This window comes from Doryrhamphus excisus, chromosome 2, assembly GCF_030265055.1.
Source record: "Doryrhamphus excisus isolate RoL2022-K1 chromosome 2, RoL_Dexc_1.0, whole genome shotgun sequence".
NCBI lineage: Eukaryota > Metazoa > Chordata > Actinopteri > Syngnathiformes > Syngnathidae > Doryrhamphus > Doryrhamphus excisus.
In genome coordinates this window covers 2,424,209-2,449,454 of record NC_080467.1, presented here as the reverse complement: position 1 = coordinate 2,449,454, position 25,246 = coordinate 2,424,209, and the positions used below count along the sequence as shown (strand labels likewise).

The window sequence follows — 25,246 nt, the reverse complement described above, 5'->3', positions numbered from 1 at the left end:
TGACTATTATGATTACAATATCATCATATTATGATGACTATTATGATTACAATATCATCATATTATGATGACTATTATGATTACAATATAATCATATTATGATGACTGTTATGATTACAATATCATCATATGATGACTATTATGATTACAATATCATATTATGATGACTGTTATGATTACAATATCATCATATGATGACTATTATGATTACAATATCATATTATGATGACTGTTATGATTACAATATCATCATATTATGATGGCTATTATGATTACAATATCATCATATTATTATGACTATTATGATTACAATATCATCATATTATGACTATTATGATTACAATATCATCATATTATGATGACTATTATGATTACAATATCATCATATTATAATGACTATTATGATTACATATCATATTATGATGACTATTATGATTACAATATCATCATATTATGATGACTATTATGATTACAATATCATCATATTATGACTATTATGATTACAATATCATCATATTATGATGACTATTATTATTACAATATCATATTATGATGACTATTATGATTACAATATCACCATATTATGATGACTGTTATGATTACAATATCATCAGTTGTCCAACTAGACCAATAGAATCCATACACAAATGAATAATAACAAACTTTATCATTAAACTGGTGGGTTTATTGTGGTTCTCCTTAAAGGGACAGCACACTATACTTCCTTTGTCTTGTAGTACTACATGTCTTGTAGTACTACATGGAGTTACCACGCCAAGTACAATGTGGTTTTGGTCCTGGTTGCAGAACACCAGAACATCATTTTCATGGACAGAATTTGTAGGTTTAATGCATTTAATAGTTATTGTTAATCACCCCCCCCCCCCCCCCCCCCCAAGAGTATTAATGAGATGACTGGCCTGCTGTTAATGTATTAATGTTAATTTATGTTCTTACATTTCCTGGAGATGCTTTCCCGCCTGCTGCTGCGGAAGCGGCGTGAGCGATGAGGCGGTGAGCCCCGCCCATCACCCACCCCACCCACCCCACCCCACCCTCGTCCCGCCCCCGTCCCGCCGCCCCTCCACGCCGTGCAGCAGCAGAAGCATCAGTTGCAGCCACGCTCGGCACCGCCGGATCCACGGACACTCCCGATCGTTGGCTTTCTTCTTCCTCGCTTTTCCTCTCGTATGAGCCGACCGATGACGTCATCGAGCGTGTGAAGTGGATTTGCATGCATCAACTTCCACTTATGGTCGCCCAAGATGGACTCAACTTTGTCTGCTTTCTCTGCGGGGAACGCCGTCGCGGTGCTGCTGCTGTGGATGCTGATGCCGGGTGAGAACCAGCATCACTTTTACTTTCAACAAAATTGGCTTGATGGCTCTCTACTCTCCGTGGGACGTCATGTGACGTCACAGCCGCTCATGATATTTGATTGGAAAAGCACATTAACTAGTATTACTATTATAACTATCTATGTATGTATCTGTCTATGAAGCGGTGCAGACATTGTGTATTTCTTCTGTTATGTCAGCTATGGCACGTTGGTGTCAATCCATCCATATATCATAATATTCTAATCCCATTCCCAATCCCCATTCCCAATCCCCAGCCCAACTGTACTAACAGTATAGTCCCATGGTCTATATTTAAAGTGTGGCTCATAGCTCAGGAGCGGCCATTATTGTGTGCGGCCAAGTCTTTTCTGTGTTGTATTGAGATGTACCTCTTAGCATGGACCATCAAATACCCTAGCAAATATTTGTACTTGGATTATTTATTATTTTATACTTTTGTGCATGAAAGACCAAGTGAGAAAAAAAAATCAAATAAGCCCGAGGCCCCCGTGCCACGCTTTGGGCACCGCCGATTTAAGTAACAACACCAAAGACCTTGACTGGAACGTAACACAGTAATATTTCATCTTGTAGCACAATTATGACGTATTATTTCATCATAAGTACACAAAGCTCGCTGGGATGGGATGGTGTGACCTCCGACCTCGCACCAATATCCGGAGATGGGAAGTTGCTGTGTCAACAATGCAGTGCATGTACAATGTCAAATTAGAGGATAACCCCCCCCCCCCCCCCCCCCAACCCCCATGGTGGTTAAGTGCTTCCAGACCTGACGGACAATATTTATCATTCAGCTACGTTTGTACTTTGGCCATAAAAACCTGTTTAAATACACATTTTAACATTAGAGCTCTCCAGGCACAAATAACACCCCTATAGTCAATTATAACGGACACAATAACAGAAAATAATAATCCTTGTACTCGTGTGTTGCTATCAATGTGTTCCATTTGAGTGGCGGGTGGACAGGAAGTGACATCAGCAGTTCAAAATGAAGTTTTAGTTCGATGCTGGAATTAATTGACCATTACTGACACCTAGTGACCAGTGGAGAGTACTACATGTCATCACAACATTTTTGCATGCGTCTTCTGAATGCTTGATATTTGTACTTGTGTAGACTTAGGCGTTGTTGGGATTAAAAATGCTTCATTTGGGCTACAATTAGTTCGTAATTGTGAGTGGTGAGGGATCGCTGCATAGTGTGGGCAGACTGTGGCCCAGGGGCCATTACTGGCCCGCTACTCATTTTTTATTGGCCCTTAATCGGCATATTGTTAAAAATAAATACATGATTATTGTGATATATTATTCAATATGATTCTAATGCGCTTGTCACTTGTAGCACGAAGCTAAGATGTTTTATCCTAACTTTGGATGGCTTTTTTTGTATTTTTATTATAGAAAACGTCTCACCTTAACGAGCCTTAACGCTCATGTGGGTTAATTTTGTTGTGCAAAAGTGGACTAAATGTCTCCAACCGAAGTAGCGTTTGTTTCCTGGCGAGGCCGTTAAAATGATTGATGATGATTTTGCAGGTGACATGAGCGTATGTAATGTTCTCTGATTATTTGTCATGTTGACAGCAGCGGCCAAACAAAGGCTGATTGATGCTGCTTCACATCACAGAACCTAAGACGTCACTAAGACCTTCCTGATTGGCTTATGGAGTCCTAGAAGGCGTTCCTCCTCCTGCTGGCTTGGGTTAGGAACGTGAAGGTGATTACATGGCTGCTGAAATAGACTCCCTGGGATCCACTCACTCGCCCACTGGAGCTGATTGTGGCGGCAAAGGAGCTCCAGGAGGCGTAGAGGAGGCATAGAGGAGGCGTAGAGGAGGCGTAGAGGAGGCGAGCGAGCGGCAGGCAGGTGTGCAGCAGCTGCTCACATCTCCGGGCAAACACGCCATGTTTGTTTTCTTTGTGAGAATATTGTGTGTCGTACAAGCGTGCGTGTGTGGTACCTGTTGGCGAAATGACGCATGGCATTGATTTGGTTGTTCGGCCAAGCCCTTCGTTTACCATAAAATACCACGACGAAGTTGGCGCTGTCTACCTTTAAATACGTGCTCGCCAAGCCTCAGACATTTAGACGCCACTTGTTTGATGAGAACACAGGCTGTGTAGTTTTTACGGCCTGTATTGTTGTATTGTTGCTGAGGAAATGGTAATATACTATATAGTATACTATTATAAACCAAGAAACGAATGACCAATACTGTACGTCAGAGCACCACGTACGGTGAGAAGACTAGCTCTTATTTAGCACCTAACATCAATGAAATAACTCTTAATGCACGACGTACGTCAGGGACTTTCATGGTACTGGAAATGTACTTAGAATGTTGTATTCCTGAAAAAATACATTAAAATACACCGTTTCCACGGGAAACACGAAACCAAAGAAATACAGCAAAATAGGTACAGATTCTGGAAGATCTAGAAAGCCTTCTGTACTGGTTATTGTGTGTAGCTGCTCTATAGGAGACCATAACTCAATACAAGGGGATGAAAAATGAGCTTAATGGGTAACGCTGAGTCATAATATTATAACTTCCTCCCCAACATAATTTTCTGAAAACAGCAACTTTATTTTCTGTTTTTCTTGTTTCTAATAACATAACACCTTTTATGTTAATATTTCAATGTTATGCTTCCACAAAATATTTCATCATAATCTAACCATTTTATTCTGACTTTTTTGTATAATATTACAACTTTTTTTCTTAATATTACTACTTCATGCATGTAAAGTCACTGCTGTTTTAGTTTAAAAATTAAATTAAATAAAACAATTTTAGGCTGCCCTGAGGGCCAATTTTAAGCCACCAAATTACTCCTCAATTATTATTATTTTTGATATAGGATATGCTGAGGACCAATAAAAAAACACCACAGGCCACACCCCTGCTTTAAATGATGTCAATGGTCCAGGCTAGTTGCTATCATAACAATGTTTGATTTGTCACGGTGCATGATATTTGCAGTTAGATGAAGAAATCATCTGGTATTGGACGGGGCGTACCTGTGCAGGCGTACCTAATGTTGTGGTTTAATACACTAATGGCATAACCGGAAAAAGAATGCGTATGTGAGTATTCAATGTTTGAAACATTCCCCTAATGCATCACGCGGTGGTCGAGTGTTTCTTGCTGAGGTAATGAACCAGAGGAAATGGGCATTTAACGCTCCGTGACTAACGGCAGCCTACACTTCTAGATGAAGATCTCAAATGTTGTTGGAAGCTCTTAGGTGTATGAATAACTTGTATTTATGAAACTGACCATTAGCTAATGATTGGTGCTCCTGGTTTGTCAGACTAATAATCGATTTAGGCCAGGAAAATCATTTGCGAGTCCTCACTGAGCTCCCGAATCCTTTCAGCAGATATTCCCACGTAATCCGTCACTTCCTCAGGGTGACCGCAGATGTTTGCACATAAAAGCATCGAACCGTTTATCTTCTACCGTGACCGTGTTTCTGTCCCTTTGACCCTCTTTGCCCTTTGGTGACCTTAACCAAGCGATGACCTCCACCGTGTTTCGTCCATCCAACCGCCGCCTCCTTAACGTCTCTCGCCTTCTTGCTTGCATCATTTTCATCAGCATCTTTCTGTTTTCAATAAATCTCATTTGCTGCATGCTGATATTTGATTTAGCTCCTTATTACGTTACTAGATTTAGTCTTGCCTCATTAATCTTGTGGATTCGTCTCGTTTGCTGTCACTGCGTCTCCTTTGGTCCAATTTGAAAACAACACCATAAAAGTTATTTATTGAGTTTAATTAATAATAATTCTATTTAATATCAGGTTGTGCATGGAAGCGCCATATTTGTGCGTTTGTGACCTTGTTCGTCTCGGTTATGGTACGGTAATGCTGCTGGCTGTTTGTGTTGGATTCATATTCATTTGGCCCCCGCCTGTAGTCAGCTGGGATATCATAATATCAGATATTATATTAGATATTATTTTACCAAACGTTATGTTTCTAAAATTGCAACTAAAAACAAACAGTTTTGATTATGTTGTCATATTATGACTTTTTTAATGACATTTTAGTCTTAATATTTCAACTGTATTTTTTTCTCAATTCTATGACTTTATTCTCTTCATATTTTGTCTTTATTCTTGTAAAATTCCTTTTTTTCACCCACGTTTGCTGTTGTTAAACAATTCCTAGTTTGATTATATTTTTAGAATGTGGCGAGCCAATAAAAAAAACAGCTTTGTGTCGGTAATGACCCTCGGGCCACACTTTGGATACTCCTTGTGTAGGAGTTTTATTAATTTAAAAAAAAATTTTTTTTTTGTTTTTGTTGTATTAATTGTAACAAGAAGCTTCAGATGAATCGGTTAGAAAACAGTGGTTAGTAGTTCAATTCTTGACATTCTATTGCTTGTGCTTGAAAAGAAGAAAAATGACTATAAATTCTACACAAGTGATAAAAATAGAATAAACATAAATAAATACATCAGAATAAGTGGAGACATTACATAAGACAAATAAATCAAAAACCATTGAGGACAAATAGTGGAATATAAATATCAGTTATGTCTTTTGAAGAGTAATAATAATCCATCCATTTTCTGTACCTTATGTCTTCCCAAGGGCTGCGGGTATGCTGGAGCCTACCCCAGCAATAAAATCATAATAGTAATGACACTTCAACTAAATAATACAAATATAGTCATTTTCTGGAAAGTCAATAAACCAAAAAAAAACTACTAAACAAATAAAAAGTGTGTAATCTGTACAAAACAATGATTATTTTACTGCCTTGGAGGTTTGGCAACCCCCTCTGGGATACGTGGAGCCCCCCGCCTCCCGCTGCCTCCCCCAGCTCTCCGCCTGATCCTGTAGTCAGTTATGGGTCAGGCTTCCTCCTCATGCTTGGTTAGAATCTAATTTAGTGCGATGAAAGGACAAGGAGACATTGATTGAAATTCGGCCCTTTGGGAATTTGGGCCTTTTGTTCCACGCGGTCCTTGACTTAACTGATTTCCCAGTTTGGCGCTGGTGCCCTCCGTGTTTGACGTAGTATTTACAAGCGGGGCTGAAACAAAGGAGGACATTTGTGTCCTTAGTGGGCTCCCTGTGAGTCTGGTGCAGATCCACATGAGATTATGGCTGATTACAGCCGACTAGTCCAAGTCTCCCAAGTTTCTCAACGCGTCACGTATCTTTTGCCAATCGAGCACTCGGCAAATGTTTGGGCAATTTATTTCCCATCAGCCCGTCCTCGCTTTCCTCTCGGCCGCCCGTCCCACAAACGTTGTCTAATTTATGCTGTACCCATAAGGCGGCGTCCCTCGCTTGGTTGTGTAATGACAGCAATCAGATTCCATGGAAAAGATGATGGCGTGACACACAAGTACAAACATAAGGCATTCAGAAGATGCATTCAAAGAAGCTGGGATTATATAGTATGTTATTGTCATTTCCACACACACACGCACGTTTTATTACAGCTTTGGATTTTCTCACAACACCCAAATAATCCTTACACCAAGCTAAAAGTCATCTCTGAACCCCTGATGTCACTTCCTGCCCACGCCTCACTCGATTCCCACACCGGAACACATTTACAGCAACACACACACACACAGGTTCTTTTTATGTCTTAAATGTCTTCTTTTCTGTTATTAATATACGTGTAAAGGTGACTATAGGGCTGTTATTTCACATCTAGAGGGCTCTAATAATGTTGAAAACTGTATTTAGAAGGTTGTAAACAGGTTTTTAATGCCCAAACTATGAAAATATTACATTCATAAATAAGGACTGCTCCTTGGTGGGAATGTATTCATCAAGATAAACGAGGAATAACTCAAAGTACCAAACCCACTTAATATTTCATCTATGAAGACGATCACCAACCACCAGCATGAGGCAGCAACAAAGGAACAGAAAACACAACTAAAAGATGTCAAAAGGAAATAAAAATTCTAATGTGTTGATAATAAATAAATAAATAAATAGGCCGCATCAGCTTCGTTGTTCCAGGCGACCATAAAACAGTCAACATGTAGTTAGCAGCTATGACAAATACTACAAATACACACATACATACATGACAAATACTACATATACACACATACATACATGACAAATACTACAAATACATACATACATACATGACAAATACTACAAATACACACATACATACATGACAAATACTACATATACACACATACATACATGACAATTACTACATATACACACATATGTACATACATGACAAATACTACATATACACACATACATACATGACAAATACTACAAATACACACATACATACATGACAAATACTACAAATACATACATACATACATGACAAATACTACATATACACACATACATACATGACAAATACTACATATACACACATACATACATGACAAATACTACAAATACATACATACATACATGACAAATACTACAAATACATACATACATACATACATGACAAATACTACAAATACATACATACATGACAAATACTACATATACACACATACATACATGACAAATACTACATATACACACATACATACATGACAAATACTACATATACACACATACATACATGACAAATACTACATATACACACATATGTACATACATGACAAATACTACATATACACACATACATACATGACAAATACTACATATACACACATACATATGTACATGACAAATACTACATATACACACATACATACATGACAAATACTACAAATACATACATACATGACAAATACTACATATACACACATACATACATGACAAATACTACATATACATACATACATACATACATGACAAATACTACATATACACACATACATACATGACAAATACTACATATACATACATACATACATGACAAATACTACAAATACATACATACATACATGACAAATACTACATATACATACATAAATACATGACAAATACTACAAATACATACATACATGACAAATACTACATATACATACATAAATACATGACAAATACTACAAATACATACATACATACATGACAAATACTACAAATACATACATACATACATGACAAATACTACAAATACATACATACATACATGACAAATACTACATATACATACATACATACATGACAAATACTACAAATACATACATACATACATGACAAATACTACATATAGACACATACATACATACATGACAAATACTACAAATACATACATACATACATGCCAAATACTACAAATACATACATACATACATGCCAAATACTACAAATACATACATACATACATGACAAATACTACATATACACACATACATACATGACAAATACTACAAATACACACATACATACATGACAATTACTACATATACACACATATGTACATACATGACAAATACTACATATACACACATACATACATACATGACAAATACTACAAATACATACATACACACATGACAAATACTACATATACACACATACATACATGACAAATACTACAAATACATACATACATACATGACAAATACTACATATACACACATACATACATGACAAATACTACAAATACATACATACATGACAATTACTACATATACACACATACATACATGACAAATACTACAAATACATACATACATACATGACAAATACTACAAATACATACATACATACATGACAAATACTACAAATACATACATACATACATGACAAATACTACATATACACACATACATACATACATGACAAATACTATATATACACACATACATACATGACAAATACTACATATACATACATACATGACAAATACTACATATACATACATACATGACAAATACTACAAATACATACATACATACATGACAAATACTACATATACACACATACATACATGACAAATACTACATATACATACATACATACATGACAAATACTATATATACACACATACATACATGACAAATACTACATATAGACACATACATACATGACAAATACTACAAATACATACATACATGACAAATACTACATATACATACATGACAAATACTACAAATACATACATACATACATGACAAATACTACAAATACATACATACATACATGACAAATACTATATATACACACATACATACATGACAAATACTACATATAGACACATACATACATGACAAATACTACAAATACATACATACATGACAAATACTACATATACATACATGACAAATACTACAAATACATACATACATACATGACAAATACTACAAATACATACATACATACATGACAAATACTATATATACACACATACATACATGACAAATACTACATATAGACACATACATACATGACAAATACTACAAATACATACATACATGACAAATACTACATATACATACATGACAAATACTACAAATACATACATACATACATGACAAATACTACATATAGACACATACATACATGACAAATACTACAAATACATACATACATGACAAATACTACATATACATACATACATACATACATGACAAATACTACAAATACATACATACATACATGACAAATACTACAAATACATACATACATACATACATGACAAATACTACAAATACATACATACATACATGACAAATACTACAAATACATACATACATGACAAATACTAAAGTGCTATAAAGTGAAGGCTGTCCATCACGTCTGCTCATCAACGCGTGTTTCAGGCGTGCACCTGACCACCAAATGGTTCCTGATATGGCGTATCGGGATAATGACTGTGACTGCCCCCCCCCCTCCCCCCACCCCACCAGACCCCTGGGACATCCTCAAACTTGATTTGGACTTGCCGCTACCCCCGAAGGAGATGCTCTATTGGATTCTTTAGATGACTGATGAACACAGATTATGGGATGGCGAGCTCTCGGAGCTAATTGGATGACATTTGGGTGGAATTGATTATTGTGTTAAGGTATGCAGGAGGCTCAACTAACTGATTAGCTCTTGCTGGAAAGCCATCAGATATCATAAAGATATGATTTCCTTTTTCATCTCACCGTATTGTTGGAAAAGCGTGTTATTATATGATGACATAATCATGCATGGGAGGGAAGGAGGAGATATTTAAAATGTCCTAATCCATAAAGGAGAATTTGATCTGAAGGAGGAGCTTTTGGCTAATGAACCCTCCAAGTGTGGTGGCGGTGCCGTCATAGCTGACGATTGTGAGGTCGTTTATTTGTTGACCTGATAGGACAGGAGGAAATGGGCTGTAAAATCAAAGATGGCAGCTTCCTACCAAATGATGGCCCATTTCAAAACCCGTGCTTTTCCACGACTGTAGGAGACGGGCGCCATTATACGGGGCGCCAGATGATTTTCCACGCGCTGCCATCAGCGTTTGTCATCAGTGGAAAACAATCAGCAGGGCTGTTGATTAGCACGCTTATTGATTGGTCTGCCGCCTTTCCAATGAGTCGTTACCAAGGACACGCGCAGGGCCCGATGACCTTGGCAAACACAGGCTGGGCTCTCGGGAGGACCGGTGGCGGGAAGGTAGAGCGCACACGCTTCCTGGCTTCCTGGCTTCCTGGCTTCCTGGTCAGCGATGTTTTCTTTCAGTTAGCGTAGTCGGCCTCGGCTAGCTCATGATGTCACAGCTGGTAAATCCATCAGTGCGAGCGTGCGTTGAGTTAATTGAGTTGCTGTGTTTGTGTAGGACGACACAAAGGGCGTCCCACCCTATCGGTTCTGACTGAGGACCTCCAGACACGCCGTGGTTTGCTTTCAGATATTGTGACGAGCCTCTGTCCCTTTTGTCCTCCCACAGATAATATACGAGCTGGAATGGACACGCAGGTCATTATTATATTACCTCCGCCATCTCAGCAAGGTCAAGCAAAGAGGCTTTTCTTCTTGTTCCTGTTGTCTAAGAGTGTTTCCCCGTTTTAGACGTCAATTCCACCAGCCACTCGGCAGTAGAATATAGCTAGCGCTATTAACAGTAAACATGCCCAAACGATGAGGAGCAGCTGAGTGTAATATTTGCTGAGGTATGACAGACTTTATTGTTATATACCGGACACTCACTTCCAGTTCTTGGAAAAAGCCGTATTCCGGCATGTGATTCACGTGATCAAACCTCCATAGCGTGAGGAAATGAGACGTCACATTTGTGTCGTTTTTAGTGGACTCAAACAATGAGTCACCCTGGTGGTACAACCCAAAGATGGATCCATCCAATCAGTCAAGTCTGATTACTTACTTTCTGTTGGCTTCGGTCTTGGGGAGAAATTCAATTTATGTTTGCTGTTTAAATATCTTTTACTCCCGCTGGTTAACAACTGGGGGCAATTTGGGGGGCCAATGAAGCTAGCATGTTTTTGGAATGGGGGAGGAAACTGTAGAAAAGCCACGCATGCACGGGGAGAACATGCTAACTCATGCTAACATGGAGATGGCCCAGGGTGGAATTGCAGTTTTTCAAAAATAATCCATAAATTATTGCTGTTTTGTGGTTGACTATGGCCAAGTATTAGTAAAAATATATAGAAATAGAAGTAATATGCGGTATTGTGGTCAGTAGGCGTCAGTAATGACATGACGTTAGATTCCATGGCCTTCCACGCTGGAGCTATCTGCCATGGCTGAGATGGAATTCCAAAAAGGTTTTCCTTTCATTCAGTGTTTCATACTGGTAAGTTTTTGGCCTCTTTGTCCTTCCCCACTCCATTTGAAACACTCCCTAAAGTTTAGGGAGTTTTTGAGAGGCTAACTAGAGGCTAACTGGTTAGCTCGCTAGCTTGCTATGTTAGCATGGCTGTTCATTATCTCCCTGCTGTGAATGGGACAAATGTAGACAAAGAATAATAGGCGTTTAAACGTTGTAATGTTAAACAGGTTTTTATTTATTAATATTAAATCCAACTTGACAGAAATGTACTTATTGAGGTCGGGTCTGAAGCCGTGATAAACAAAGGACGACTTTATACTCCACTTGCAAACACGTCTCACGTCTGTCCGACATTTCCTGCTATCTTTTAGCTTGATTTACATTTTTAGTCGGCTGTTAATATAATTAAGGCTGTTAAAAATACAGATGTCCTGACATGTAGCTTTCTGTTGATAAAATTCAGTAAAATTGCCACATTTCAGACACCGTTTCAATGTGGTCCTTGGACAGCCCTAAATACTAATTTACTGTAAGTGTTATTTTCCACCGGAACAAAAGTCCCATGCTTGCTAAGGTAATGGCGCCCTCTTAAGGCTATAATTGGTATAACAAGGTCGGCTCTTTCTCTGCGCCTTTTTATGTGTTCCCGCCAAATGTCTGTCTGTTATAATATATCTAATATATCTAATAATGTATCTCATCTAATGTTCAAGCCCTATACAAATCATGATTTTAGCAAAACACATTTTATCAGGGTGACTGGAAAAAGCTTAACCTGCCTTTAAATGCGTTTATTTTTAATGACAGAAAAATCACACACTTTAATCTTTAATTCAGCAGACACGAAAAGGCAAAATGATGTTTTTTTTTCCACTGTTTTTTACAATAATTTTTTTAATCCTCTCACATTAAAGCCAGTTTGTACTTCCTTAACTGTCAGCTTATTACATTCATTGCATACATTAAGGTCACAGGAAACCTAAAAAAAAAATTAAATTGAATTAAAAAAAAAACACTGACAAAATGGTTGGAGTGACTCAGACATGAACTGTAATTCAAATGTTTGTGGATAAAATACATGTGTAAAAAAAAAGCTTCCATTTTTATTCCCACTGTAGGAACAATACAAAGGCTGTTTTCCTATTTCCTATTAATTAGTGAGGAACACGTCCAACAAAAATGGCGGAGTGAATCTCAATCTTTCAGGAAGGGTCATTTTATCCATCAATCCAGCCTCCTGTCATCCAAGTCCCGTGAAATTCAATCAATGTCTGAAACCAGAGCCCAGGCCTGAACTGCAGCAACAGAAATAGAAAATCTAGTTTTGCCGTCTGCTAATGACATTAGCGCGCTCCCTAAATGGTCGCCTACTGTCGTCAAAGAGGATCATAGCGGGGATGGAATTACACCACCGACACTCGCTTCTCCATTTTCCTGTAAAACACACAGCTGAAGTGATGTCGCTCTCTATGGATTAGCCTTACAAGCACATAAACGCACCGCCCCCCCCCCCCCCCCCCCCATCCTCTGGCAGGTAATGATTCATTTCTCCTCTGTATCATGTGATGGGGCCTAATTAAACTCCTCAAGGTGACTCCAAGGACGATCAGAAACCACATATCGACCACATGAGCGTCATTTGAATCCTCCGTTCAATTTCCGTCCAGCAGGAGGGAGGAAAGGAAGGGAACAAAGGAACCTGCCATGTTCAATTTAGCTGCTAATCACCATGAAAGGTCCAAAACGCCAAAGTACTGCCAGACGGCGTTGTTGTCAAAACCTGCATAAAAAGCTCAGTTCCTCAAGATCAGGATGACCGGATTGTCTTGTTTGTCCTTTGAAGCAGGAGCTGAAGGACTGTACTTCCCTCAGAATGAGTACAAGGAGACCATCTACATCGGCCAGCCAGCAGGGAGCAAAGTCCTCCAGGTCCACGCCATGCTGGACGGCGAGTTGGAGCAGCCGCACTTCTACCTGTGCTGGTTCAGTGCGGTCAAACGACCCGCTTACAGTTCCTGGTTCAACATGGACATCAACACTGGAGTGTTGTCCTTGAACAAAACCTTGGAGGAGAACGACTTTGCCTTTCAATGTGAGTCACATCCAAGCCTTCCAGTTATCTTCTACATGAAGATACGCTTGGATTCCCACACTGATAAAGACCTATCTGTTTGGGATTCAAATGCCTGTTTGTTTCTTATCAGATAACCCTCTATGGTCCGTGAAGAAGCTGGCCCTCCAGGTTATGGTGCTCCCTAAGTTCACCAAAAAGTCCCTGTGCATCACTCGGAACAACCCTCGCATCATCCTGGACTTTGTCAACGCCACGATGCCCCAATGTGCGCAGACCGACATGACAGAGCTCTGCTTCCCTCACCGAGACACGTTCAAACCACACATCATGGAGAACAGGTTCCCGGGGGCCATCATGCAGCTTCAGCGTCTCACCAGACACAACGTCTGCCCCAACTACACCATCTCGTACAGCGTGGAGTCAGGTTGGTCTTCCCAATGTACAGCATGGTGGGACCAACAAAGGGGTACGGGTCTTTGAAGTACCTGGGGTCAACAGTCCAGAAGAATGGAGATGGTGAAAAGGAGGTGAAGAAGCGTGTGCAGGCAGGATGGAGCGGGTGGAGGAAAGTGTCAGGCGTCATGTGATAGAAGAGCTTCAGCTAAAAGGAAAGGAAAGGTAAACAAACTGTGGTGAGAGCAGCCATGTTGTTTGGTCTACAGACAGGAAGCAGAACTGGAGGTAGCAGAGATGAGGATGCTGAGGTGCTCATTGGGAGTGACCAGGATGGATAGGATCAGGAAGGAGTACATCAGAGGGTCATGACATGTTAGAGGCCTTGGAGATAAAGTCCTGTAGGCCAGACTGAGATGGTTGGGACATGTCCAGAGGAGAGATGGTGAATATATTGGTAGAAGGATGCTGCCTGGTAGGAGGCGTAGAGGAAGACCAAAGAGGAGGTTTATGGATGTAGTGAAGGAGGACACGAGGGTAGTTGGTGTGAGATAGACAGATGTAGAAGACAGGAAGGAGGAGATTGGTTGCTGTGGTGACCCCTGAAGGGAAAAGCCCAAAGAGGAAAAAGAAGAAGGTGACTTTGGTTTTTCCAGATTTTACAATAAAAACTATGCGTATCATTCCAAACGTCACAGATTGATAACTAACGATCATCTGGAGGAGTCCACGGTTAGCGTAGTCCAAACGGTGATGCGTATTTCCTCTTCTAACAGAGACGCCCGCCCCCTTTGCTGTGAACCAGAACACCTCGGAGCTGGTGGTGACTGCAGCTTTGGACCGGGAGGAGAGTGAACGTTACAGACTCCTGCTGGTTTGCACAGTCCGGACAGAGACCGCCATCACTACGCTGGACACGCCTCTGGACGTTTTTGTTTATGACGAGGATGATAACGCGCCCTATGTGAACGGAACGGAGGCAGCAGATGTTATCATCAGCTTCAATCGGACCATTGTGAGAAGAAACCAAGAAGGTGGATTCTGGAATGTGGTTTCCAGAAACACTCATGGCTTTTATCTCCTTCCAGGGTGGCACCTTTGGAAAATTGTCGGTTTTTGACAGGGATCTGACCTCCAGCTATGCCACAGACCAGAGTAGGTATGTTGAGACCTTGCTCAACACCGATCCATGGACGAGGGAAACATTCCGTATAAAAAGCAGCTTCAGCGAAAAGAAAGCTGCTGGGAACGGCGTCAGGGAGACCATTCATAGCTATCGTAAGTCATCCCGACAACGGAACGCCGTCTGCTTTTTCCTCAATGAAGCTCTTCATGTCTTTCCTTTAGAGCTGGTCCTCAAGAGGAACCTGCTGGTGACGGAGAATCGCAGCGTGCAGCTGGACTACCTGGTCAATGACACCACCTACCCTGGTCTAGAGGGAACCGTGTTGCTTCGCTTCAACGTCACCATCCTTCCCGTCCGCATCGACTTTGACAACATCACCCACATCTTCACGCTCACACGCAGGGCTTCACTCTACGCTCAGGTACGCATGGGTATATCCAACATCATCAACCTTGAGGAACCTTTGGTTCTCCTAGCCAAGCTCATGTCATGTTGAGGGTGAAAGATCACAAAGCCAAAGAGTTGCCGTGGAAAGGTCTTGATTGACAAGTCCTTCAAACTCATCTCTGAGGCTGGAGGTCATGCTGAGGGATGGTCCAGGTGTCCACCTGTCACACTTTTCATGAAACTCTAACACAGCAAATAACTTGGCAGAAAAGTTGTGGTGATATCTTCTAGACAGCAGATGAGGCTGGTCCGAGTCCTTCACTAGACTGCCCCCTGCTGGTCACTAAACACATCATTCCCTCCTTCATTCCCTTCCTTGTTTTCCCGTCTCAGGTCGGAAGAGTCTGTGTGGAAAACTGCCAGCAGTTTGATGGTTTCAGGATCACTTACCGGCTCAAGCTGCCCGATAAGAACATCTCTGCCGAGGAGCTGTCCTGCTACGCCGCCATCAGCATCACGCAGGAACCCGGGGAGATGTGGGGGCTGCTCTACGTCAACGACTCGGCGCCGCTGCCAAAGCCGGAATGCCAGGATCTGCAGTACGTCGTCGTAGCTCAGGAGGAGCACACGCAGATGGAGGCCAGCACCCACATCCAAATCCTTGTGGATGGTGAAGGTGAAGCAGCTGAACACATCCATCAATGTCCATTTCTGCTCAATATTTAGGTTCATCACATCTCAAAATAGAAGCCACTTTCAGGCCCTCAAGCCACCCTTTGGACACGTCAGATTTAGTGTAGATGATTTGCTCCTGTTTCCCACAGGAAAGCAGGATGGCCAGGAGAGCCAGCAGTTCCCGTCCTGTGCGGAGAACAGACGGCGAGGAGACTGCGAGTCCACTCGAGGCTTGGGGGCGACCAGTGGGCGGTGCCAGTGGAGGCAGGGCACTGAAAAAGGTCTTTTTTGAAGTTCTTGTATTTCTTCTTCTTGTATAAGTTCATGTGTATATATATACTATATAGTATATTTATACAAGTAACATTTTTCCCTACTTATTATTGCAGGGATTTCTGAGAATTACTCCACCTGCTCACCCGACCTGCGCTCATGTCCCGATAGCTTTTGTGATGCTATTGAAAGCAAAGATGCATCCATATGCCCGCAGGACTGTACAAGTAGGTTCTATTAATAGCGCCTACATGGCGTGCTCCAACAGTTGCATTGACAGCGCTAACTTTGTGTGTGAAGAAGAGACGGTCATCGGAGGTCATGAACTGGGCCTGAGGAACGGGATCCAGGCGGGCTACGGGACCTGCTACTGCTACACCGAGAGATGCTTCTGTGAGAAGGAAGATATCGAAGGTGAAATAGCCGCACTTCATAGTTTGTGTACTTTGACACAACGTAGTCATGGTGACGGCGTCTTCATCATGCTATAGCTTTTTGGCGGCAGCTGGCAACAAACTGGGGTCAGTGTTTTCCGGCCACAACCCTCGGTGGCTAGCTGTTTAGCTTCCTGTGTGTAGTAGTCAGCAATGAGTACTGTTACTTGGAACCTCGGTTAGCTTAACTCATGGCAAAACATGAAGGAGGTGTCTGACACTTTATATCATTTGCTTCAACAACCTGTCGTCAATGAAGGTATTACTTTATCCATCCTTTCATTTATTAATATGCCTTGTTAATTGTTTCATGCGGTTATAAAAACATGTTTGTGTTAACATTTTGTACTTTTAGTTTGTCTCTGTCAATAATCTGGCATTGACCTTGCAGACAAATTCTATATACTTGAACTGAGAAGAAAAAACATGGTTACTGCATCTCATATTTAGTAATTGTAGTAATTGTAATTACCCTGATTTGCGCTACTTTGTCTTGAACTTCGAGCTTTGGAGCTCATGAGCTCCCAGAGGGCAAATATTCAAATATTCTTTGTCATTTAAAACTTGAACTCCCATATTTTTAGCTACCTTTTGGGTGTTAAGTTGCTGTGTGATGATTCTAGCCTTCTATCTAAGATGACACTGTGAGTCCCACTGTTATGTACAATAATGACCTCCTGCCATTTCCCATTGGGTCGATAAGCTTGCTCACCTCTAGCCCAAAGTCAGCCGGGGTAGGCTCCTGCTCAGCTGACCCCAATGAGGACCGTATAGAAATATGGATGGATAGAATCGTAATCACACAGTTCCAATATTTGCCTTGCTTCGGAGAATGTTCAGCGTTGCTCGTCAGCATGGACACAATAAAAAGGTCATGATGAGGTTCTAGCTCAAGTCCAAGTCTCTGCTGCCCCCCCAGAGGTGATATGCGACGACATGTGTAAGACCGTCATCGCCACGGCCCTGCTCCTCTCCTTCATCGTCTCCATCCTGCTGTCGTCATACTTCATCCACCGCTACCACAAGAAGTCGCCCAAGGCCCCCATAGCGTCCGCTGAGATGACCTTCCGCCGGCCCGCCCAGGCCTATCCGATCAGCTTTCCCGCCAACAACCTACGCCGAGGCTCGCAGGAATCCATCGAGACTGACACCTTCAAAATACCCGTAAGCTGCCCCCCCACTTCCTGCATCCTGGTTGGACGTGAGCTTACCGCATGGTGCTGGTTTTGGTCCAACAGGAGGACCCCAAGTGGGAATTCCCTCGGAAAAACCTGGTACTCGGCAAGACTTTGGGCGAAGGAGAGTTTGGAAAAGTTGTCAAGGCAACGGCGTTCAGGCTGAAGGGGAAAGCAGGTTACACCACCGTGGCTGTGAAAATGCTCAAAGGTAGGACACGCCTCAAGTACTCTTTGTGGGTTAAGGACCTAGTACTTACTAGTACTTTAAAACACCAGTACTACTGGGCTGCTTTTAAAGAAGAACCTAGTCAAAGATCCTCTACATTACCCCATCTTATTTTCAAGAACCTGCTGTCAAAAAGCCAGTGAAAGTTAGCATTGATAGCATTCTTGGGCCAGCATTGAAACACGCTTGGTTCCATCACGCTTGGTTCCATCAACGCTTGGTTCCATCACGCTTGGTTCCATCAACGCTTGGTTCCATCACGTTTGGTTCCATCACGTTTGGTTCCATCACGCTTGGTTCCATCATGCTTGGTTCCATCACGCTTGGTTCCATCACGTTTGGTTCCATCACGCTTGGTTCCATCACGTTTGGTTCCATCACGCTTGGTTCCATCACGTTTGGTTCCATCACGCTTGGTTCCATCAACGCTTGGTTCCATCACGCTTGGTTCCATCACGCTTGGTTCCATCACGCTTGGTTCCATCACGCTTGGTTCCATCAACGCTTGGTTCCATCATGCTTGGTTCTATCACGCTTGTCTCCATCACGCTTGGTTCCATCACGCTTGGTTCCATCACGCTTGGTTCCATCACGCTTGGTTCCATCAACGCTTGGTTCCATCACGCTTGGTTCCATCACGCTTGGTTCCATCACGCTTGGTTCCATCACGCTTGGTTCCATCAACGCTTGGTTCCATCACGCTTGGTTCCATCACGCTTGGTTCCATCACGCTTGGTTCCATCAACGCTTGGTTCCATCACGCTTGGTTCCATCACGCTTGGTTCCATCATGCTTGGTTCCATCACGCTTGGTTCCATCACGCTTGGTTCCATCAACGCTTGGTTCCATCACGCTTGGCTCCATCACGCTTGGTTCCATCACGCTTGGTTCCATCATGCTTGGTTCCATCAACGCTTGGTTCCATCACGCTTGGTTCCATCACGCTTGGTTCCATCATGCTTGGTTCCATCACGCTTGGTTCCATCACGCTTGGTTCCATCATGCTTGGTTCCATCAACGCTTGGTTCCATCACGCTTGGTTCCATCATGCTTGGTTCCATCACGCTTGGTTCCATCACGCTTGGTTCCATCATGCTTGGTTCCATCAACGCTTGGTTGCATCAACGCTTGGTTCCATCACGCTTGGTTCCATCACGCTTGGTTCCATCACGTTTGGTTCCATCACGCTTGGTTCCATCACGCTTGGTTCCATCAACGCTTGGTTCCATCACGCTTGGTTCCATCACGCTTGGTTCCATCACGCTTGGTTCCATCAACGCTTGGTTCCATCACGCTTGGTTCCATCATGCTTGGTTCCATCACGCTTGGTTCCATCACGCTTGGTTCCATCAACGCTTGGTTCCATCACGCTTGGTTCCATCATGCTTGGTTCCATCACGCTTGGTTCCATCAACGCTTGGTTCCATCACGCTTGGTTCCATCATGCTTGGTTCCATCACGCTTGGTTCCATCACGCTTGGTTCCATCATGCTTGGTTCCATCAACGCTTGGTTGCATCAACGCTTGGTTCCATCACGCTTGGTTCCATCACGCTTGGTTCCATCACTCTTGGTTCCATCACTCTTGGTTCCATCACGCTTGGTTCCATCACGCTTGGTTCCATCACGCTTGGTTCCATCATGCTTGGTTCCATCACGCTTGGTTCCATCACGCTTGGTTCCATCACGTTTGGTTCCATCACGTTTGGTTCCATCACGCTTGGTTCCATCACGCTTGGTTCCATCAACGCTTGGTTCCATCACGCTTGGTTCCATCACGCTTGGTTCCATCACGCTTGGTTCCATCAACGCTTGGTTCCATCACGCTTGGTTCCATCAACGCTTGGTTCCATCAACGCTTGGTTCCATCACGCTTGGTTCCATCACGCTTGGTTCCATCACGCTTGGTTCCATCACGTTTGGTTCATCACGCTTGGTTCCATCACGCTTGGTTCCATCACGCTTGGTTCCATCACGTTTGGTTCCATCACACTTGGTTCCATCCCTTTGGAGCTTTGTCTGCCATGACAACGGAAACGATTGATTGATTGATTGATTGATTGATTGAAACCCTGTGGTTATCCACGGTAGAAAACGCCTCCCACAGCGAGCTACGAGACCTGCTGTCAGAGTTCACGTTACTCAAGCAAGTCAACCATCCTCACGTCATTAAGATGTACGGAGCCTGCAGTCAGGACGGTAAGACGTCGTCCAGCTCCCAGTTCCAGCATGGCTGTCGTACACGGAGCCTGAAGGCGGCGTTTCTGTCAACAGGTCCGTTATATCTCATCGTGGAATATGCCAAGTACGGGTCACTTCGCAACTTCCTTCGCGAGAGCCGGAAAGTTGGGCCGAGCTTCATGGGACGGGATGCCAACCGAAACTCCAGCTACCTGGAGAACCCGGACGACCGGGCGCTCACCATGGGTGACCTGATCTCCTTTGCGTGGCAGATATCCAGAGGCATGCAGTATCTTGCCGAGATGAAGGTGTGCATCTGTCCATGTTGTCCCATGTTGTTCCTGAGACGTTCTTTCAGCCTTGTTGCTTTTTAACAGCTGGTTCACAGGGACCTCGCCGCACGAAACGTGCTGGTGGCAGAGGGACGCAAGATGAAAATCTCCGACTTTGGACTCTCCAGAGATGTGTATGAGGAGGACTCTTACGTTAAGAGGAGCAAGGTGAAGCACACATTAAAAAAAAATACCCGGGCAGCGATCCCTCGTTTCTTAGAATTCATCAACGCCACACCTGAACTTGTGAAGTACTTTTCCATGAAGCAGGATTCCTTATTGATAATTGGAATACTTTCATAGTTAGAGCATCATGACCTTCTAAATCTAGTTTTAGCCTTATTAGAGCCCTCTACACATGAAATAGCAGCCCTATAGTGACTTTAGCTTGGTATTAGCCAACATAGTAACATCATAAGAGAAAACAGGACATTTAAGGCCCAGCTAAGACTCACACTCTGTTGGCCAACCTGCACTACAAGCATGTTGTCAAGTCTGGTGCTTGTGTGTCTCACTGAGCATTACAGTCACATGACTGACACCCAGTGACTAGTGTAGAAACTACATATCATCACAACGTCTTTGAATGCTTTATATTTGCATTTTAGTCCATGTAGCCATTTTGATGCTTTAAAATGACAAACATGGGCAGAAAATAAGTCAAATGTGTGAAGATATGCATCATTTATGAGTAATAATGGGCCATATTCAATGATGAAACAGCATGGTTTATTAAGATCTTTTGAAAATTTGGAGCACGAAACTGTAAAGTTTGAAGTCGCCATAAAAATGTTATCCTTATTCCAGGGCCGTATACCTGTCAAATGGATGGCGATAGAATCCCTCTTTGATCACATTTACACCACGCAAAGTGACGTGTAAGTACCAACGTTATTGTTGGAAGAATGGAGTCCATTCTGCGTTTCCTAAAAAGAGAGACTGGTGATTTTTTGTGACTAATATTTTCTTGCAGTTGGTCCTTTGGCGTCCTGCTGTGGGAGATCGTGACACTGGGAGGTAATCCATACCCGGGTATTGCACCTGAACGCCTCTTCAACCTCCTGAAGACCGGCTACAGGATGGAGAGACCAGAGAACTGCTCGGAGGAAATGTGAGCTCTCGTCTTTGTTACTTCGTTAGTTCGGTTTTCTGTGTGCAATGCCCCGCCCTCCATGGACAATGTCTCCCCGGCGACGCCCATAAGCTGCTGTAAAAACCTTTCCTCTGCAGGTACAACCTCATGGTCCGATGCTGGAAGCAAGAATCCGACAAGAGGCCCACCTTCTCTGACATCAGCAAAGAACTGGAAAAGATGATGGTGAAAAGTCGGGTATGGTGAAGCAATACAAGACGTTATTGATCAGTTGTTCATCCTCTTATTGGCCACGCGTGGAAAGTCTTGCTAATTCCACAGCTTCACCCTATAGAAACATTGGGATGCATACAAGCTTACACACGTCAGCAAACAGCAAACAGCATCCCGATCATTTGACATATTCAAGATTGACCTTCCCTGATAATTATTTACATTTCATTTTCTTTCCAATTCAAATATTTTGGGGAAATTAACTGCCGGTATTGATATCGCCGCGCCATTGGAACCTCGTTAAACTTCACCGTCCTCCACAGAAACTTGCAGGCTGAGTATATCCGCAGTGTGGAATGACTTCCTAAATATTCCATTTGGGATGGCAGTAAAGTGTTACGTTTTTCCTGTAATCCAATCCAACCAATGAATAACGTTGACTTGTAAGGAGACACGGGTGCAGATTCTTTCCAGGAACTGCAAAGCAGCAGGAGACTCAAAGTGTAGAAAATGTCATGAGAAATAATAGGAAGGAGTTCCAACTGCACCACACCGACCCTGAAGGTAGCACTATAAACTTTTGCACATGGTTAACACACTAATATATAACCCGCAAGGCATGCTGGGTAAGCATTTATTTGGACACGTGTGGCAGGATGGAATCATGACGCTTCCGTGTACGCCTGCTTCGTTTGACCCAAAGGCTAGGCTATGATTAGCATTTGACGAGCAGAAAAATGCAGCCTTGCTTGAGATCATCACAGAGCATAGCAGGCCACATTCACACAGACCAATGGCGTCGCAGAATACTGCAGATGATTGACTTTGGTTAGAGAAAGTGTGCCAAGACAAAGAAGTGTGTGTGTGTGTGTGTCGTATTATTCCATTTCTGCTCACTCCTGCCCCTCCCCCCCCCATCAGCCTAATCACACCTTTATCTGCTTTTGTCAGGATTACCTGGACCTGGCAGCGTCCACTCCTGCTGACGCCCTGCTGTACGATGACGCGCTGTCTGAAGAGGACACGCCCCTTGTGGACTGTAATAACGCCCCTATCCCTCGAACCCTCCCCTCCACATGGATTGAAAACAAGCTCTATGGTAGAATTTCACATGCATTTACTAGATTTTAGAAACAGGACACTCAGGCTGTCTTTTTTGGCAACTTCTAATTGGCTTTCCATAGTCAAGTGTGCGTGACTGTGATCTGGGCATGCCTTTTTTCTAAATATTCCTGACCATTTCATCGTAAATGAGCAGCTCAGTGAAAAACTATTTGTGTCGTCTGGCATTCTGTTTTATTTGGACCTGCTTCTAATGTACAGGAAAGCAAAAATGACACTGAATATTTAATATTCGTTATCATTTATACATCACAACTCGCCTTTAATGCACATTTTATTTCCACTTTTTTGGTCTTCACGTCCTGCTTTGTTGGCGCTGAAGGAAACCGGTAACATTGGAAACAGGTCCTGGCTAAATCAATCGCTACTTGTGGTTTGGATTCCAGATTGTCTCACGTTCTTCACGTGAAATGATTGATTTATGATCATTCATATTCCTGAATGGAGAAACAGTAAGGCTTTTCCGTGCAACTCTCGGCTGACGTCGCTTCAAGAAGAGAACGTAGCTCGGAATGACTTCCTTCTTGATGTTGGGTCAAATGACGAGCGCAGAGTTTGACTGAAAAGCTTTACTGTCTGCACGCTGCTTTTCTTTCACTGAGTGCAGAAAAAATGATGTGTTCTCATTTTTAGGCATGTCATACCCCAACTGGCCCGAGAAGAGCCCGGTACCGCTCAACAGACACGATGCCACTAATCCGGTCTTTACAAGATATGCCAATGATAGTGTTTATGCAAACTGGATGGCTTTGCCTTCGCCCGCAAAAGCTACGGACAAGCTTGATAGCTAGACGAGGCAAGACCAGCAACGCTGTAGAAAACATGTGCTGGTAGATATGTATATTTCTATAAAAGTGTGTATAGACCATCCCGTGCTGAACTTGCTTCCCTTTCATTTCTGTTGCACGGGTATTCAAACCGGGGTCTCTTTTGCTGCAAAACCAGCTGGATCGACATGGACCGTGCTTCGTTCAGCCGTGTTGTGCAAAGTTCATGACCTCGTGGCCACCGTGGTCGGCCATGTTGTATCGCTGCATGACTGTTGTACCAGATTGTTGTCAGCCTCGATGTCTCTGAAGTGCCTGTGCCGCTTCCACAATAGCCTCCAATAGCCTCCGTACGTTCATGCGCTACTGTGAAGATCATTAAAGGGGCGCCTTTACCATCATCTGATGTGGACAAAAAATGTGTGCTTTCTACTTTGGAGGACTGTGCTCCATTATGTCCAAAGACCGATGTTCTGTTGTACGCATAACGTGTTTCAAAAAACATGATTATTTCTTGTTTTCTTCTGCTTCTTCTTCTTGATTTCTTAAACACGACAAATATCAGTAAACGAGTGCTACTCCTGTCTGATGACTTCATACAGTAGGCGGTTTTCATTTTTTGTCATTGCAAATATGGAAGGGAAAATGGACGGGTGTGTAAACTCATGAGTATTGTCATTGCTATGTTTTATTTTCATTGTTACAAATAATAAACACTACAAATGTA

The 25,246-nt window shown here is 42.4% G+C and overlaps 1 protein-coding gene across 8 annotated transcripts; it reads left to right on the top strand.

Moving 5' to 3' along the window:
- Positions 1-938: 938 nt before the first annotated feature.
- Positions 939-25,246, top strand: ret (ret proto-oncogene receptor tyrosine kinase). 8 transcript variants are annotated; one of them, XM_058052567.1, is made up of 20 exons: positions 939-1,338; positions 13,893-14,138; positions 14,251-14,544; positions 15,290-15,528; positions 15,602-15,791; positions 15,861-16,060; positions 16,420-16,702; positions 16,851-16,982; positions 17,091-17,201; positions 17,275-17,388; positions 18,328-18,572; positions 18,647-18,794; positions 20,903-21,010; positions 21,086-21,300; positions 21,370-21,492; positions 22,132-22,202; positions 22,298-22,435; positions 22,555-22,654; positions 23,582-23,729; positions 24,386-25,246. In XM_058052567.1, exons 1-20 carry the CDS (start codon positions 1,266-1,268, stop codon positions 24,541-24,543), a joined length of 3,336 nt encoding a protein of 1,111 aa, XP_057908550.1. In that variant the 5' UTR covers positions 939-1,265; the 3' UTR covers positions 24,544-25,246. The 8 variants fall into 8 exon arrangements, with proteins under 8 accessions (XP_057908550.1, XP_057908542.1, XP_057908558.1 ...); XM_058052559.1 differs by having other exon boundaries at positions 13,890-14,138; XM_058052575.1 differs by lacking the exon at positions 939-1,338 and adding an exon at positions 11,023-11,266.